The 16,543-nt window shown below is 43.4% G+C and overlaps 1 protein-coding gene across 3 annotated transcripts in view; it reads right to left on the bottom strand.

Annotated features, from left to right (window-relative positions):
- Positions 1–441: 441 nt before the first annotated feature.
- The window catches only part of MAP3K7 (mitogen-activated protein kinase kinase kinase 7), a 46,480-nt gene continuing 30,378 nt past the window's right edge, over positions 442–16,543 (bottom strand). For all 3 annotated transcript variants that reach the window (XM_082216848.1, XM_082216850.1, XM_082216849.1), the window contains 3 exons: positions 7,271–7,332; positions 6,174–6,286; positions 442–3,187 (listed from right to left, as the gene is read on the bottom strand). In XM_082216848.1, the coding sequence (XP_082072974.1) occupies positions 3,007–3,187; positions 6,174–6,286; positions 7,271–7,332 (356 nt within the window). In that variant the 3' untranslated portion in view covers positions 442–3,006. The remainder of the gene's footprint in view (positions 3,188–6,173; positions 6,287–7,270; positions 7,333–16,543) is intronic.

Below are 16,543 nucleotides of genomic sequence, written 5' to 3'. Positions count from 1 at the left end.
TTTCAGTAGATATTCCATTAAAGTGCAAGTTACGCACCTGCAATTATCTACACTGACTACACTTCAAAAGCTATTTCACAACACAGTAGAACAGGATTGTTCCAGAGACAACTTGAGGCTGTAGCCTATAATGTGTAGAAAAAGTCAAATTTCAACAGATGTGCTTAGTCCTACTCAAATTTACTGAGAAAAGTGGATGCACAACTGCATCCATTTGGCTAACCTGACAGATGTGTGCAGATAGCAATGCTTTGGATAACTTTGAGCTATTCCTAATACTATAGTTATTTTCCCTGCCAATTACATTTTGCTAAAAATAGGTGTGCCCTTAAGTTGATCCCAATATCAGTTTCAGCTAACTAATCAAATTATATGCTAAGGTTTCAGGAATTATAACCCTCCCCTTTATTTAGACAAAATGAGATGGGTTTTAACTCTGAGAACTTGCCAAGAATAGATTTATTTCAAAGTTGAAGGGGCTGTTTTCAGAACACAGACCTTTAGGTATGGTAACCTTTGTGAACAAGTCAGCAATACTTCATAGTTTAAAGAAACACAGGAGGGCAAGGATAAAGCTAGGACACATACAGTGAAACCTTATACCTGTCTACTCAGAAGTCATTAGGAGTTCAATGAGACTTACTACTAGGCAAGTAGGTAGGATCCTGCACACACTTACTGTGGTGTAAGCCCCACTGCACACACTTCTTGGCAAATAAGCATAGTATTGCACTATAACTGGGGGGAGTTCTGAGTATTTTGGAATGGCTCCTGACCAGATTGGTTTTTCCAAGGTCTGTTTCACATGAAAGCAGCATCCGAGTGCAATGGCTCACCGGATATTGTAGAAGCTACTGTATATTTTCCTCCATGCCTCTGTAAACAGTAATGTGCATGGGTATGGTATACAGTGGCAAATGTGTGGAGTTATTTAAAAAACCTTTCATAGGTAGCTGTTTCGTGAAAAGCGAGCTTGAATCAAAGCTCAACATTTTTCAGTTAATCTTTCAGAGGCTTCTTCGATATTTCACCGAAGCAATTACCATTTTTGTTTTATAAGTTTCAAGTTATTAAAAACCATAGCTGTTTCAGAAATGTACTGCCATATTAAGGCTGCAACACCGCACATGCTTTCCTGGGAATAAGCCTCAGAGAATACAGTTGGACATAGCGCTAAGGAAACTTGCATAGAATCAGGCTGCATATTTCAACTAGGACTGAAAGTTATCCAGATTCTCAGTGTCAACCCACAGAACGATGGACATTGAAACGTGTAAGGCTGTATGTCTTCCTTTTGGACAATTCTAACCACAGGTTGTGAGTCATATCTTTAATGATTCTCTGACTTACAAAATCTATAGTTGGAATCAATAACTCCTCCCTCTCATCACACTGGGCCATATTTACATATATACACAAAAGAATTCATGTCTAATCTTTGTGGTTCAAAGTACTGACATGACAAAATATTGTCAAAATGCAGCCTTTCTGCTTCAGACTCGGAAGACAATAGGCATTTTATGTACTAAAAGTAACTTGACATGGTTTTTCACTCAGACCCACCATTTCACCACCTTGTTCTCCAATTCCCAACCACCAAGTGCCCATGCAACATGGAAGCCACTTTTGAAACTTGGGGCAGTTCAACAGCAGATTGTGTTGGGAGTGAGGGGCAGCTATTCTAATGGGGTTTAAAATATGTTTTAAAAATCCCTGTATGGATTGTGGGAGTTTGTTTTCTTAAAACAAGGTGGTGGTTAGTGAGAGAGCTTAGGGACATTCATGGCGTTTTTTCTCTCCCCTCCCCAACTCCACATTCAAATTTGACTGCGATATAGGTGGCAATGTTTTGATTATTCTAAGATGCAGCAGAGTTGTGACCTTCGGTCTGATCACATTCCTTATAATCTCTTGCAACACAAGAGAAGGTAGCTGCTGTTTACTTGTTCGCTCGCTGAATCCCATCATCCACATGTTATCCATTGTGTAGCAGTTTACCTGTAATCCTCCTGCTCACATCTGACAAGGCAAAGAGTGGTGTAGAGAATAGGATTCAGGGGGGATTGCAACTACCTTCTCTCTTGCTACATCAGGACATTTAAAGCTGAGACCTGGGGGCTCCAGTTGTTGCTGAACCCACATCGAGTCCAGCAAGCATTGCCAGCTGACAAGGATGATTGGAATTGTAGGTCAAAATACCTGGAAGGCCTCAGGTGTCACATCCGATTTAAAGTAATGTGCCCAGTGTCCAGGTTACAATGTGGTAAGTCTCAAGAGATGAACCAATTTTATACATGTCCATACTTAACGATACATAATGTAACTGGATCCATTTGGCTTATTGAATCTTTATCCTCAATTTGAACATACGGGCTTGATAAACTTCTTCACCATATCTTTCCATTCTTTAACTCTCAAATGTAAAGAAAATACAGGATTGTATGATAGCATGATTACAAGAAATTTTAGTCAAAATGCAAGGTGATCAAGTGCTCAACCAGTGATGGTGGCCTCAGCTTAGACTTCCCATATTCAAAAGAATGCAGTGTTTAGCCAGCATCAGCTCTCGAGCTTGGTGGAGTCCTGGAAAATGACTGATTCTTGCTAACAGTCCGAGATGGGGGAATAACAAAAACATTCTAAAAATGGGGGGGGGGGATCTATACTGTTCCTATTGCGTTAACACCAAAAGATCTTACAATTTAGCAGCCACTTAAACCACTTTTGGTAGGCTAGCCATCACACGAGGGGCATGCAAACAGCCAGAGTTCATTGCATTTTGCTTTATGTTTAGTGCTGCTGATAATTCCTGTAGCTGCTCATACCTTTCTCAAACAATGTTCAACCAAATAAAAAGGATACTGGACTGATGCTGGAAGAGCAGCAGGTATGTCTACACATTCAGCACACACCAATAAGGGAACACTCAGAAGATGTCATATTAAGGGATAATTTTTTAAAAAGAAGTTTTTCTGTGCAACATTGTCAATTTGAAGTCCCACTGAATCATGATGTCCCTTGACGTTTTTGTTGCTGATTTCGGATAACTTCCAACTGTTTTTTGCATTGCTGGTAGTACGTGGAAAGACTTTTATTTTCGTCTAAAAGCTTTTTATGCTCTTGTACCAGACGTGATGTATTTTGCTGGTCTTTTTCATCCTGGTCCAGTTCTGCTATTAGTTCTTGCCTAAATTAAATTTTGAAAAGTTAACATTAGAATCTCAAGAGAAATTAATTGATACTCACATTTATCTACCAATATTGCTGTTTACTAAAAAAAAAAAGTCTCAAATATTATCTAATATACTTCACAGAGGTTTAATAAAGTAATCTCCATAGGGTACAGTAGCAAGGTCTCCTTCACACCCCATTTAAGTATGCATGTGTGGTGGCATGCGTGTCCACAACTATCCATGTACCATACAACAGCACATGACTTTTGAAAATTAGGCAAGGGAGCAGTGTAAACCAACCCCAAGTTCATTAATATTGAGAAAGAACAGTATTTAGTTCAGTAACAGATGCCTGCTGAAGTACAGAAGATCATTGCCACCAATATTTTGTTAGTATGTTAGTAGTATAACTTAAGTCTATTATTTAACAAGTTTTTTTGGATGCCAAAATTGTGTGTCACAAAATTATGTATGAAATTCATGTGTGGTTTTAGTGAAGCTGTACTTGTCACTGGCTCAGTTCAGGTATGCAGCAGTTCTAGACAAATGCACTGAATGAAGCAGATGTTCACAAAGCAACTATCAGTTTGATTTTAAGGAGAACTTAACACAGGCTTCAAGTTCTGACTCCTATATGTAGGATCACAATTAATAGTCAATGTCAAATTAACAGGCAATGATCTGGCCACAGGTTCATCCAGAAGTCAGTGTCTGTATCTGCCCAAGGTGGGGAGTATTCCTGAATCCCAACTTGTCACTGGAGTCTCAAGTGGCTTCTGTGGCTAGGAGTGCTCCTGCCCAGTTTAGGTCAATTTGCTAGCTATGGTCTTTCCTAGCTTGGAATAGCCTTGCATCAGTTGTCGATTCTCTGCTAACCTTTCATCTGGACTACTGTAATGTGCTGTATGTGGGGTTACACTTGACAACTGGAGTTAGTGTGGAATGCAGTCACTAAGCTGGTAAGTGAGGTAGCCTGATGGGACCATGTGTCACCAGTGGTCCTCAAAACACTGTGCTGACTGCCAGTAAGCTACCAAGTTAAATTCAAGGTGCTCATACTGGCATATAAAGCCCTATATGACACAAGTGCCACTGGGGGCTGTCTGATTGGCAGTGACCTCTGACAGGGCCTTTTCTGTGGCAGTTCCCCATTTGTGGAATCTCCGACCTGGTTTGCTGCATCTGTCTCCCTTGTTATTGACTTTAAGGAGACAATAAAAACATTTATATCCACCTAGCTATTTGATGACTGAGATACTGTTCCTGGAAACCCTGAGACCACTGTTTTCATTTGTGTGTTTTCAAATGTTTAATCATGTGTCCTGTCACCCTAGGTTCCCTTGGAAGGAAGGGTAGAATAAAAAACAAACTAATAATAGTAATATTCCAGAAGATTATTTGGGCTCATAGTTTCAAAGATTATTTAGGTTTTGTCCTTTTTACACCATTCTCAAAATAGGTCACGTTCTATATTGAGATGAACTCTTGTTAAAATAGCAGAGGCAAGAGTCACGTAGACTATTTTTTCACAACTGTCATTTCATTTAATTGATGAGATAAGCATTCAAAACACTTTCGGCCTCTAATTTTAGATGAGAAAATATTCTAGGCAGAGTTGCAGTGAACTAGTTCTGAGTTTTCTTCTGGGTCTTAAAGAATCTACTTCGTTTAGAGAGTCCAGCTGCCCCACAGTGCTCTCTTAGAGATGTACATGTGAAGCGGAAATGGGAATACAGTGGTACCTTGGGTTACGTTACCTTCGGGTAACATAATTTCAAGTTATGAACGCGGCAAACCTGGAAGTGTATACTTCCAGGTTTCGCCTTGCGCACATGTGCGGAAGAGCTCTGCACACTTCACGCATGCGCAGAAACGCTCTGCACACGTGCACAGAAGCGGCGCCTCCAGATTATGACTTTTCGGGCTAAGTACGGACTCCAGGGACGAATTAAGTTCGTATCCGGAGGGTCCACTGTACTGCCTTGCAACTGCTCCAAATGATGCACTCTCACTGATGAAAGCTGGGAAGCACATTTGTCACAAGATGGACATCAGCTGCTTCCCTTAAGACTGGAGAGTGAGTGGCATTTAACACTCAGAGAAAAGAGTGATGTTGTGACACGGCTCATGGCAGCAAGGGTTGGAACGGCTGACTGCCTTGGGAACTGAAGAGCATGCTGTTTGCTCTGTCACAAAAAATGGTCCTGCAGTCAAAAGTAGGAACTGCTGCCTGGCAGGGGGAATGCTGAGCTATGGTCACAGGCCAGGGTATTGGGGAAGCAATTGGGAAAAGAAGAGGAGAAATGGGGGTTGACTCTGGAATTGCAGCAACCGTCTTGGCGGAAACTCCCATGATAGGAATGAGCCAGTCGTCACTCCTACAGCTCTAAGTTGGGAAAGACACAAATCATGGCACCAGTGTACTATGAAAAAAGTTATAATTATTTTTATGTATTGTTTTAGTTTATTTGTTTTTGCAGTTGTTTATTTTGTATTTTAGCTGTGAACTGCATTGTGATCTTGTGTGAAGAAGAATATATAAACATGTATGAATGAATGAATGAATAGTTAGGGAGTCATGGGAATTTCCAAGGCCTTCCCAGACTCATCCTGTTCTGAGAAATGGGAATCTGTATCTCACTAGGAAGTACAGAAACATTACTCCATGGCTTGTTGCATGTGAAATATTTATAACTATCAGCCCAATCTGCCATTCAAAGCAAGTGAAGAAGATAGTTCAACCTTGGGACATGATACAAAACAGGGAACCATACCTTTACATGTTCTTGTTTCCGTAAACAGATTACAATTTCATCTACAGAGACTCCTAGTATTATAAGTTAATCATAACCAGAATCATGCTTGAAAGTAAGAAAATACTGCCATTTTAGAAGCAATATGTAGGGTTTTTTTAAAAAATGCAATACTGTGTTAATCTACACTTTTGTTTCAGTAAAATTATCACACAAGAACAAAAAAGGAACACATTTTACCACTTACTTTCTTTGCAACAACAATGCAATTTCTGTCTGAACTTTCATATATTCTTGTGCCATTTTACAGTGCTGTTCAAACACAGCCATAGATTCTGAATTTGGACATGGCTGTAAAGGCTGAAAATAAAATCAAACATGTTAAAAATGAACCAACTGTTATCACAACACACAGCATGTCAAACCTTTTCTTTTTAAATTCAAGGGAACTAAACTATATCCAGAAAACATCTTCGCAGACCTAGGCAAACATGAAGTATACCAGAGTATTATTTTATAATCTGTAAAAGAAATATATGTGGGCAACTATATAGCGATCATCATGACTGATGAAGTGTTTCAAGTGGCAGCCCGCCCTGCTCTGGATGTCTACGTCATCAGTTACCAATGCGCTGCTACTTGGTACTTCTTCAGCACAGAGTGTGGGATAAGAGGCTAGTGTTGGCAAGATGTAACTCTAACTTTCTGAGCTGGGTGTTCAGGGCAGCAGTTTGTTGCATCAGGTCAATTTATTCAGACATAAAGACCAGAGACTACATTTTGCATAGCTAGCTTTTTGGCTAATCAAACCAATTGCAACAGTACCCCTTTTAAAAAACAAATAAAAACAAAACTATTTTAAACATGCACATGCTAAATTTGGCTTGACTCCTGCATGCACACCAGTATATTTACCCCCCCCAATCTCCTGACAACCTAGCAGTTTGAAAGCACACCAGTGTAAGTAGATAAATAGGTACCGCTCCGGTGGGAAGGTAAATGGTGTTTCTGTGTGCTGCTCTGGTTCGCCAGAAGCGGCTTAGTCATGCTGGCCACATGACCTGGAAGCTGTATGCCGGCTCCCTTGGCCAGTAAAGTGAGATGAGCACCGCAACCCCAGAGTCGCCTGCAACTGGACCGAATGGTCAGGGGTCCCTTTACCTTTTTACCCCCCCCCCAAATGGACAAAATATTGAAGATAGAGAATTGTATCATCTATTTTTTTACTTATTAATAGGTTGTGTATTGTATGTTTCTCTTTGTAAGAAGCCTGGAAAAGAGCTTTTGCCATTAAAGGTGGCCTAAACATATTAAGCAAAAATGGAAATCACAGAATGATTTTACCTGCAATTGGTGATCTAATGTAAGATATGCCATTGGGATGGAGTTATCAGACCCATTGGTGTCTGTTGGAAAAAAGACAGGTATTTTGAGTTTCAAGTGTGCAAAGTGACATCAATACATGCTGGAACTTCTCAAAGTCCTACATAGACATTGGTTTCATGAGGAAATGATACAGGGTACTTTCACATGACTAAGTGCCACATAGCACCTGTTATCTATCTCTGCATGATGGCTGCATTTAAAGGGAGATAGGTTTCTCTCAATATTTTATTCTGTTGATATTATTTACACATAGTAAATTCCTGCACTCTGCTAGGATGGTTACACAGCTCAAACCCAAAAATTGCAGTTATTTGCAAAAGTCTAAAACAGACAGGTCATGAGGCCACTTCCTGCCTAATCAGCTATTTGGAACTGCTGATGCTAGCTACAGGTCAGAAGGTCGCTTCCTGCCTAGCCAGAAACTGCTGTTAACTGAAAAACCACAAGCAAGATGTTTCCTGCTTCACTTCTGCTTTTAAGGAAGAGATACGAAGGAAATGCTTAACTAGCAAAAGAGGACACGTGTACAAGGAGGTGGAAGAAAGACAGGAATGTCTAGCAGGCAATATTTTGTTCTTAGCAAGCAATATTTGCTAGCCGATTTGGGGAAGTCTGCGGGTATAAGAAAGTGTGCAGAAGTGACTTGCTTTACAGCCAGAATATTCTCAGGAGCTATCCAGCTGGTTGTCTCTGGGTACAGATTGTCTCTGTGCACAGATTTGAAATAAAACTCTTTTCTCCAAAGAAGATTTATTTCCTGGTACTTTTGTTCCCTCCGAGGTCCAGGGGATGGCGTGGCTAATGGATCCCTAGGTAAATAAGGCTTCATCTTTCTGGGGGCTCGTCCGGGATAAGCCCCCTCCCCAATACGGACCGGAGGGCCAGGCTCAACAAGGTGAACAGCTCCAGTCGGCGTTCGCATTTCCGGTGCACACCCTGCCAGTTTGTAGGGGGAGATTGCCACACCGTCCTGGAGCGGAGACATCTAGTTGAGGGAGAATAAGAGGACAGAACGGCGCCGAGGGGACAGGTCCGCAGCGGAAAAAGGTAAGCCCGAGGGAAAGGGCTAGGGGGCCCGATGGAAAGGGCGAAGGGGCCTGATCAGCCTCACCTGGTAGTTGGCAGTACAGTGCCCGTGCAGTAAGATGCCACCAGGAATAAGGGGATTGGTTGCGCAGTAGGGTGCCAGCCACCAGGAATAAAAGGGGACTGCTGGTAGCAGTAAGAGTGCCACCAGCAGAAGTTGGGAACAGAAGAGGGAATGGGGCGCCAGTAAGGTTTGGGAAAGGGAATGGGGCAGAGGGAATTGTGTGTGTGTGTTTTTTTGGCACGTTGCATGTCAGAATTATTTTGGTGTATTGCATGCTGGAGTTATTTTGGTGTGTTTAGTGTGTTACATGTTGAAATTATATTGATGTGATTTGTATGTTGTATGTTGCTATGTTGCATGTCAGATATTTGGAAGGCTTTATTGCTATGTTGCATGTCAGATACTTGGAAGGTTTTTGGGGATTCAAGCTGATGAGGGGAAGATGAGGACATTGTGAATTAGACTGGCCTACCCAAAAGAATAAATTGGCCGTCCATCTAGATTTGCAACTCATTAATCCATAATGTCAGAACATTTTGAATGACCGTTCTGACCAAATCCCCTACATTTCCACATGGAACACCAATGTGGAAAAGAACCCCCCCCCTTGGCTAAAGTCATGCTGCCAAAAGTCTCAGGCAGCCGTATCTGCTCAGTCAGGAAGACAGGAGGACAACCCCCAGTCCTCCAGGATTCAGAGAAGGAAGAAGATAAAGTTTTAATGCCCCCACCGCCTTATGCCCCGGCAACAGCCCTGGCACCACCCCCGCCACAGGGAACAGATGGCCCAGCCCCCAATCCCGTGGACAATGCATTGTTAGACCTGGGCGAAGATGGAGAAAGGGAGGAACGAGAAGAGTGATGATTTGGGGATTCAAATTGAAAAGAACAGAGACTCAGAACTTTATGTGAGGTGGACTTGCCAACCCAGGGAACTGCGTGGCTTTGATTTGCAATTAATCAACCCCCTGTGGCAAATCAACCCCCTGTGGCAAAATATATTAAATGTCCACCCAAACCAGATCCCCTATATCTCTACATGGAAGACCAATGTAAAAGAAAAGAATCTACCATGGCTAAAGTCTTACTGTGACAGCAACACACAGAACAGGATTTGTACAGTGAAGCCTCTGGTGTCAGAAGACCCAGAAGATGAGGAGAGGGGAGTGATTAAGCCACCACCTTACACTCCACCAACAGCCCCCTCCAACCCCCCCAGGCCAAGATCAAGAAGCACAGGGAGGTGCTGGTGTAGGGGGAGGAGGACCTGCGAAGGAAGATAGTGAGACGGAAGAAGAGGAAGTGGGGACAGGCGGCGAAGAAAGTATGTCTCACAGACAGTATGAGAAAACCAGGAAGGATCAGGCAGCCGGAGTAATGCCCCTTCAGAGAGTTTATGATCCACCAGCCCCTGTCCCAGCTGGACAAGCGAAGGCACCACAGACAGCATATACTCTTTTCAAGTGCAGATGTTTGTAAATGAAGAAATCAGAACCCCTTTTTTGAGGAGAATCCAGCAAAGACTGTAAAATTGTTTGAAGGGATTTTTTTTAAAAAAAAACAAAAAAAAAAAAAAAAACCTATAATCCCACTTATGATGATGAACAATATCCCCTGGACTCACTACTAACTACAGAAGCATTGCTTGGCCCCTGCATGAGTCAACTAGGGGAATAGAGAGGGAACAGCAACAGGCTTTTCAGGATTTCAAAGTGGCATTATAACAAGCCCCAGTGCTTGGCATCCAAACCCCGAGAAGCCTTTTACCCTGTTTACAGATGAAGACCAGGGGGTAGCCAAGGGAGCCTCATGCCAGAAACTGGAAAATTGGCAGCAACCTGTCGAATACTTGTCAGAGAAGCAAACCCCAACAGAACAGAGGTTGCCCCCCCCCCCCGTATGAGAGTGATTGTGGCAGTGGCCACCCTATTCACAAAGGCAGATAAATTCACGTTTGGACAGGACACCAGCTGTGTAACTCCAAGAGGAAGTGCCAGATGCTGTTATTACATTCACGCCTGAAGTTTCAGGTTACCACAGCCCTTAACCTAGCTACCTTATTACAGGTAGGAGAAGGTGAACAAGGGAGCTGCCCACTCAGTCTTACCTGTGCCTGTAACAAAACCCACAAACCAAGTGGTTAATATAATTGGAGCCACAGGTAAATCACAAAAGGCCCCGTTTTTGCAGTCTGTTACCTGCTGCCTAGGTGGCTAAGTAGTCCAGCACAATTTTTTTGTATATACCAGAGTGTCCCATTCCTTATTGGGCCGAGACTTGTTAACAAAATTACAAGCCCAGATTTCCTTCCAACCAATGGGGGAAGTAATGATGACAACTGGACCAGCAGGAGAGTTTTCTTTAGAAATACCCCTGAGAGACCATTGGTGCTTGATGATGGTAAAAGAAGAGGAGGGAATCCTCCCTGTTAGCCTGCTTCATGATGTTGACCCTGGACTATGGGCAGAGGATAAAAACCAATGCCCCATCCCACGACAGGCAGCTGAAGGAGTGGGTGCATTTGAAGCGATTGATTCAACATGGAATCTTGAAACAATGCCAATCACAGTGAAACACCCCACTGTTGCCAGTGAAGAAGGACGATGGTGGGTACTGCATATAGGCCCCAAAGTTCTGGAAAAAAAGGAAAGGATGAAAAGGACTTTGAAAAACCACTGACCCAAGAAACAGGGTCTAATTGGGTGTTCATGTTGCCCTTGGCTTTGCTTAGAGTCTGTAGCCTCCCATTGAAACGTATTCACTTGTCACCCTTTTGAAGTGATGTTTGGGAGACCGGTTCCTTATGTGTGCATGCTTTCACCTATCCCTGCTCAAGATGTGGAATTGAACAATTATGTACAGTCTCTCTCTCGAGATTCTCTCTCTCAACCCAGGCCCGAACTCCTTGCGTGACCAGTTTGAGCCAAGTGACGAGGTGTGGATAAGACTGGTCCCAGGCACCACTGCAACCGTGCTGGAAGGGCCCATCTGCTCTCCACACCCACAGCTGTGAAGATCGCTGGCACCACCCCTTGGGTCCACCACATTCAAGGAGGAAAGCTGCTTCAGATTGGACTGTGTCTCAGCATCCTGAGTGACGACTGCCTTGCTGATATCACTCCAGAGGCTGATATCTCTACGTACGGTGAAGAATTGGATGGGAGGGGCGCCCGCAGGCAGCGCCCCCAACGTAGACATTTGTTCTCCAGCCAATTTAGAGGCACCACCAGAACTTTTGATATTGGTACCAGAACTCACTCCAGATGATGTGGAACCACGTTACACCCTTGATGTACAGCAGTGGACCAGCCAAGAAGGAGCAACGCTCCAGGAAGGACCAGACAGCCATGTTTTTGTGCCCCAACATCTGGCCAGCACAATTGTAAAGAATTACCACGAGTCCACCCATTTGGGAGGCCCAGCTGCTAAAGCACACCTTGGGAGAATATTCTACCTCAACTAACTGCTGCTATAACTAACTGCTGCTATATCCCAATATGTGCCCTGTGCGCCAACCAAGAGACTGAGAACTATCACCCTGTGAACTTCTATATGGCAGGCCAACCCCTTTCGTCCGAGGCATCCCCGCCAGTTTGGGGCAGATGGGAGATCACATCACCCAAGAACAAGTGCAATCCCTGTGTTTGTTGTGTGTGTTTGCTTTCTTTCCAGGTATTCCCTCGAGCGTACACCTGCAGTCCCGCGGCAGTCTCGCTGAGCCGGTTCACCAGTTCCTCTGAGTGACAGCGTCTGGCGACCCCCTCATCCTCAACTGCAGTGAAAGTAATCGAGGTGATCCCCTGGGTACATCACACGCATCTGAAGAAAGGTGTCTGGACTTGCAAAAGAAATCCTGCTGACCCTCTGAAGTTGATCATCACCTTGTGTCTGACGCTACCAGGAGAAAAAGCGTTAGGCCACGGACAACGACTAATCATCACAAGGACAGTTACAAAGACTTTCTCTTTTCTCTCTTATTTTCTTTATTGACTTGCTCTATGTCTTATTGCCCTGACCCTACCGAACCATACCGCCCTTATTGGCCTGCTGGCCTCTGCTACGACTGGTTCGTCTTGCCGGTGGTAAGGGATGGCGTGCTCCTTGGCTATTGGAAACTGGGGTTTGATGAGATTACCATATTGAGACACCCCACTACCCCGTTGTGGCTCCTCTCCCACACCACTGACCAGCACGCGTGGACAGTACTCTTACGGGAAGCTGCAGAGACGATCGAAATCTATCTAGTTCTGTACCGCTCTTGCTGTTGTGGGAGGGTAGTCAACTGTTATCCGGAAGGTAGAGCACTGTACCAACCTCAGTTGATAGAACAGGTCCTACTCTTAACCCAGGTGATAGAGGGGACAGAACCTATCTTAATGCAAGTATTGCAGGGGTGGGAGCCTTAGCCAGGTGTGCATTGAAATTACTAAACAAGTGCCAGTAAGAATTGCCACCCCAGGATTTCAGCTTCCATATGTTCTGGTCACTAGGGAGGCAGCACGAGAGTTCAATCCACCCAACAGGGCTAGTAGAAAAATTGACCCACATAGTGGGAGCATCAGCTCACCGGTGGGCTCTCATCCTTGAGGCTCAACAGGTAGTCGGGTACAAATATCAGTGGGCTCTTCAACAATGAGCACACCCCTGAATATTGGTGGGAGGAACCATGAAGATATTGGGTTTGGTGGGTAGGAGTGATATGTACCGCCCTTGTCATATGGATGCTCTCGTATTTCTGTTGGCATGAACGGTATCGTATTTGTGGGAAGAATAGGCCCAATAATGCTTCTATTGCTTCTTTGCTTCTGTATACCCTGCTCAATGCAATGCCTGCAACATATGATGGGAAAGATGATGTCTCGCATGATGAGACCTCGCGTGATTGCTGTAATGAGAGAATATAGACCCCTACCCCAGAACGAATCTAAGTAATAGATTGTTCAAAAGAAGAGGACGGAGTAAAGGGAGATAGGTTTCTCTCAATATTTTATTCTGTTGATATTATTTACACATAGTAAATTCCTGCACTCTGCTAGGATGGTTACACAGCTCAAACCCAAAAATTGCAGTTATTTGCAAAAGTCTAAAACAGACAGGTCATGAGGCCACTTCCTGCCTAATCAGCTATTTGGAACTGCTGATGCTAGCTACAGGTCAGAAGGTCGCTTCCTGCCTAGCCAGAAACTGCTGTTAACTGAAAAACCACAAGCAAGATGTTTCCTGCTTCACTTCTGCTTTTAAGGAAGAGATACGAAGGAAATGCTTAACTAGCAAAAGAGGACACGTGTACAAGGAGGTGGAAGAAAGACAGGAATGTCTAGCAGGCAATATTTTGTTCTTAGCAAGCAATATTTGCTAGCCGATTTGGGGAAGTCTGCGGGTATAAGAAAGTGTGCAGAAGTGACTTGCTTTACAGCCAGAATATTCTCAGGAGCTATCCAGCTGGTTGTCTCTGGGTACAGATTGTCTCTGTGCACAGATTTGAAATAAAACTCTTTTCTCCAAAGAAGATTTATTTCCTGGTACTTTTGTTCCCTCCGAGGTCCAGGGGATGGCGTGGCTAATGGATCCCTAGGTAAATAAGGCTTCACATTCATGGCTTGCTGACTATACTAACTGATCATGCAGTGAAGTATTTAATGAGCAACTATAACCATACAGAACTGTAAAGCTGTTGGGAGTGTATTAATGTCAGATATCTATCCTGTACCTTTAGTATCTACGTGCTTTCAAGTAGTCTAATAATAATGGGTACAGTGGAGATATATTTATAAAAATAGTGTTTTTGTTGCTGTTAAATCCTCTTATTCTTTTTTCAAGGAGCTTACATCTACATACAGCAGGTTTCTAGAGTCTTCCTCCAACTAGGCCTGTTCAATTTCAAAACCACATAAAAAGGTCACTTTTCCTGTAATCATCCAATAATGTAAATGACCATTATGTTGTACTTGGTCTACTGAGTGGTTTGGGCGGCGGCGGGGTGTGTGTGTGTCAGAAAAATAGCAATCCAAATCTACCCCAAAATCAATCCAAATCTGTTTGCAAAAGGCAGATAGATATTTCTTTGCACCAGCTACTGACTTTTGCAACTTGATTTTAAAAGGCAAACATGTATAAACACCTCTAAGCAGTTAAAATTACCAAAGTTAATTAGAATCTTAAAATTATACAATTGAAAATTCAGGGCAAAAGGACGGTTACTAAGACTTTTGCAGCCATTGCTGTCACCAGCTAGTATTGATCCGCAAGGAGAAAAATCACACAATAGCCAGTTTAGCACTCCAGCTGAAATAGCAATATTGGGGTGATTAACTCCTTACACAAATCTCTGTACAAAGAGCAAAACAATACTACAGTTTCAGTACTGCCATTGTATATGTAGGATTTTGTAATAGCATTCGCTTACAATGGCCCTCAGGAATCTACAAGATGCTGGCAATAGCATCCTTTTTCATGCACATACAGAACTGCTCATGTACATAAGTTTCCTTGTTTTCTTAAGTCAAGGCATACTTTGCATAGGCAACAAGGATTCTTTGTTGTGAAAACAAGGTATTCTGTTACTCACAAAAGATACAATCCTTTCAGGTGCACAGCTGTGTGTGTGGCATGCACAAACACTGCAGTCCTATGTGTGCACCAGGGTAGCTGAATACAGCTCCCAGAAGCGATTCCTACTCCAGCATCCTCCTAAAGGGAAAGAGTCCAGAACAGATACCTTTTTGTAATTATATCTGAGGGATGAGCAGAGTATTTTCAACAATCCCATTATGATCTCTTCTTCCCAAAGAAGCTGGGCATCTTTGTTTTCATTTTAGAAATGGTAAAGGATTTTTTGTTCTAGAAGGGGTGTGAATGTGCGTGGGGGGGGGGGACTGGGACCAGGCTAAATTTTTATAATATGAACCGTTGGATTGACAATCTGCTATGATTTCTTCAGGATTTTAATTTTATTATTTTGTATTTTGTTTAGTGTGCTTTTTATAGTTGTTTTATGCCATGTTGGAAGCTGCCCTGGGGACTCCCAGGGACAGGATATAAATTCCCCCAAGTAACATAACAAGTTGGTGCTTTTGAAACATGTGTGTATATACACGTTTTGGAGGTATTTATTTATTTCATAAAATTTATATGTTGCTTGATTGTAAAAAACCACCCCCCCAAAAAAAAACACCAAGGCAATTTTGCAGCAGTATGTGAACCACTGGTAAAAGTTGTTTCTCCAGGTTAGCTTGAAAAACAATCATTACGGAACAGTCATGTTTACAAAGCATTTCTTTCCTAATATTGAGTATTCATTATCAGAAGAATTGGACATTTACTATCTAATAAGAAACAACAGTTTGATTACAGTACACTGTATACAAAATGTCCATTTCTAAATTATTTTGCAGTTGGATGTACCGTACTTTTCGCACCATAACACTCAGTTTCTCCCCCCTAAAAGGTAAAGGGAAATGTGTGTGCGCGTTATGGAGCGAATGCAGGCAAGAGGAGCCGCTCTTGCTGGCTGTTCGGCACACTCTCTTCCTCCGCTTGGCTCGCTGAGAAGCCGGCAACAGCTGAGCAACAGCTGAGTGTCGGGAGACAGCCTCTCTTCCTCCTGTCTGCCTGCTCTATGGCTTTTTGGCGAGGTGGGCGCTTGGAAGCCGGCAAGAGCTGCGCGCAGCGTGTAAACGCCAAGGTGGGGAAAGGGAGACAGCCTCTCTTTCTCAGTATCTGCCTGCTCTATGGCTCTACCTTACACGAATGTAAGCGGCTCTTACTCTGCTTTCTTTACAATGAGCCGGAAGGAGGGACAAAGAGGGCATCCCCTTCCGTCCCTCCCCCAGCACCTCACCGGTAAATTCAAACAAAGCGGCTTACAAGGCTCGTGTCCCTGAGTCTCCTCCTCCTCTTTTTGCTCCGGTTCGAGGCGAGGCAGCTGCACAAATGTGAGTTCCCCCTCTCTCTTCCTTCCCTCCCTCCCTCCCTCTTCCAACTTCAAAAAATATTGGGGGGATAGCCAGGTAAGCCCCACTCACATACCACAATGGGGGGTGGGGGATGACTCCCTCAAATATTTAATGGGGGGGGGGGTGAAGGAACCTAGGCCCATAGGAGTTGGCTGCTTTGCCTAGGACAAATGTGAGCTCTCCATC

This window comes from Podarcis vaucheri (assembly GCF_965113315.1).
Source record: "Podarcis vaucheri genome assembly, chromosome: 3".
Lineage (NCBI taxonomy): Eukaryota > Metazoa > Chordata > Lepidosauria > Squamata > Lacertidae > Podarcis > Podarcis vaucheri.
The sequence above is the reverse complement of the archived record's forward strand: the minus strand, read 5'-3'. Positions and strand labels throughout refer to the sequence as shown.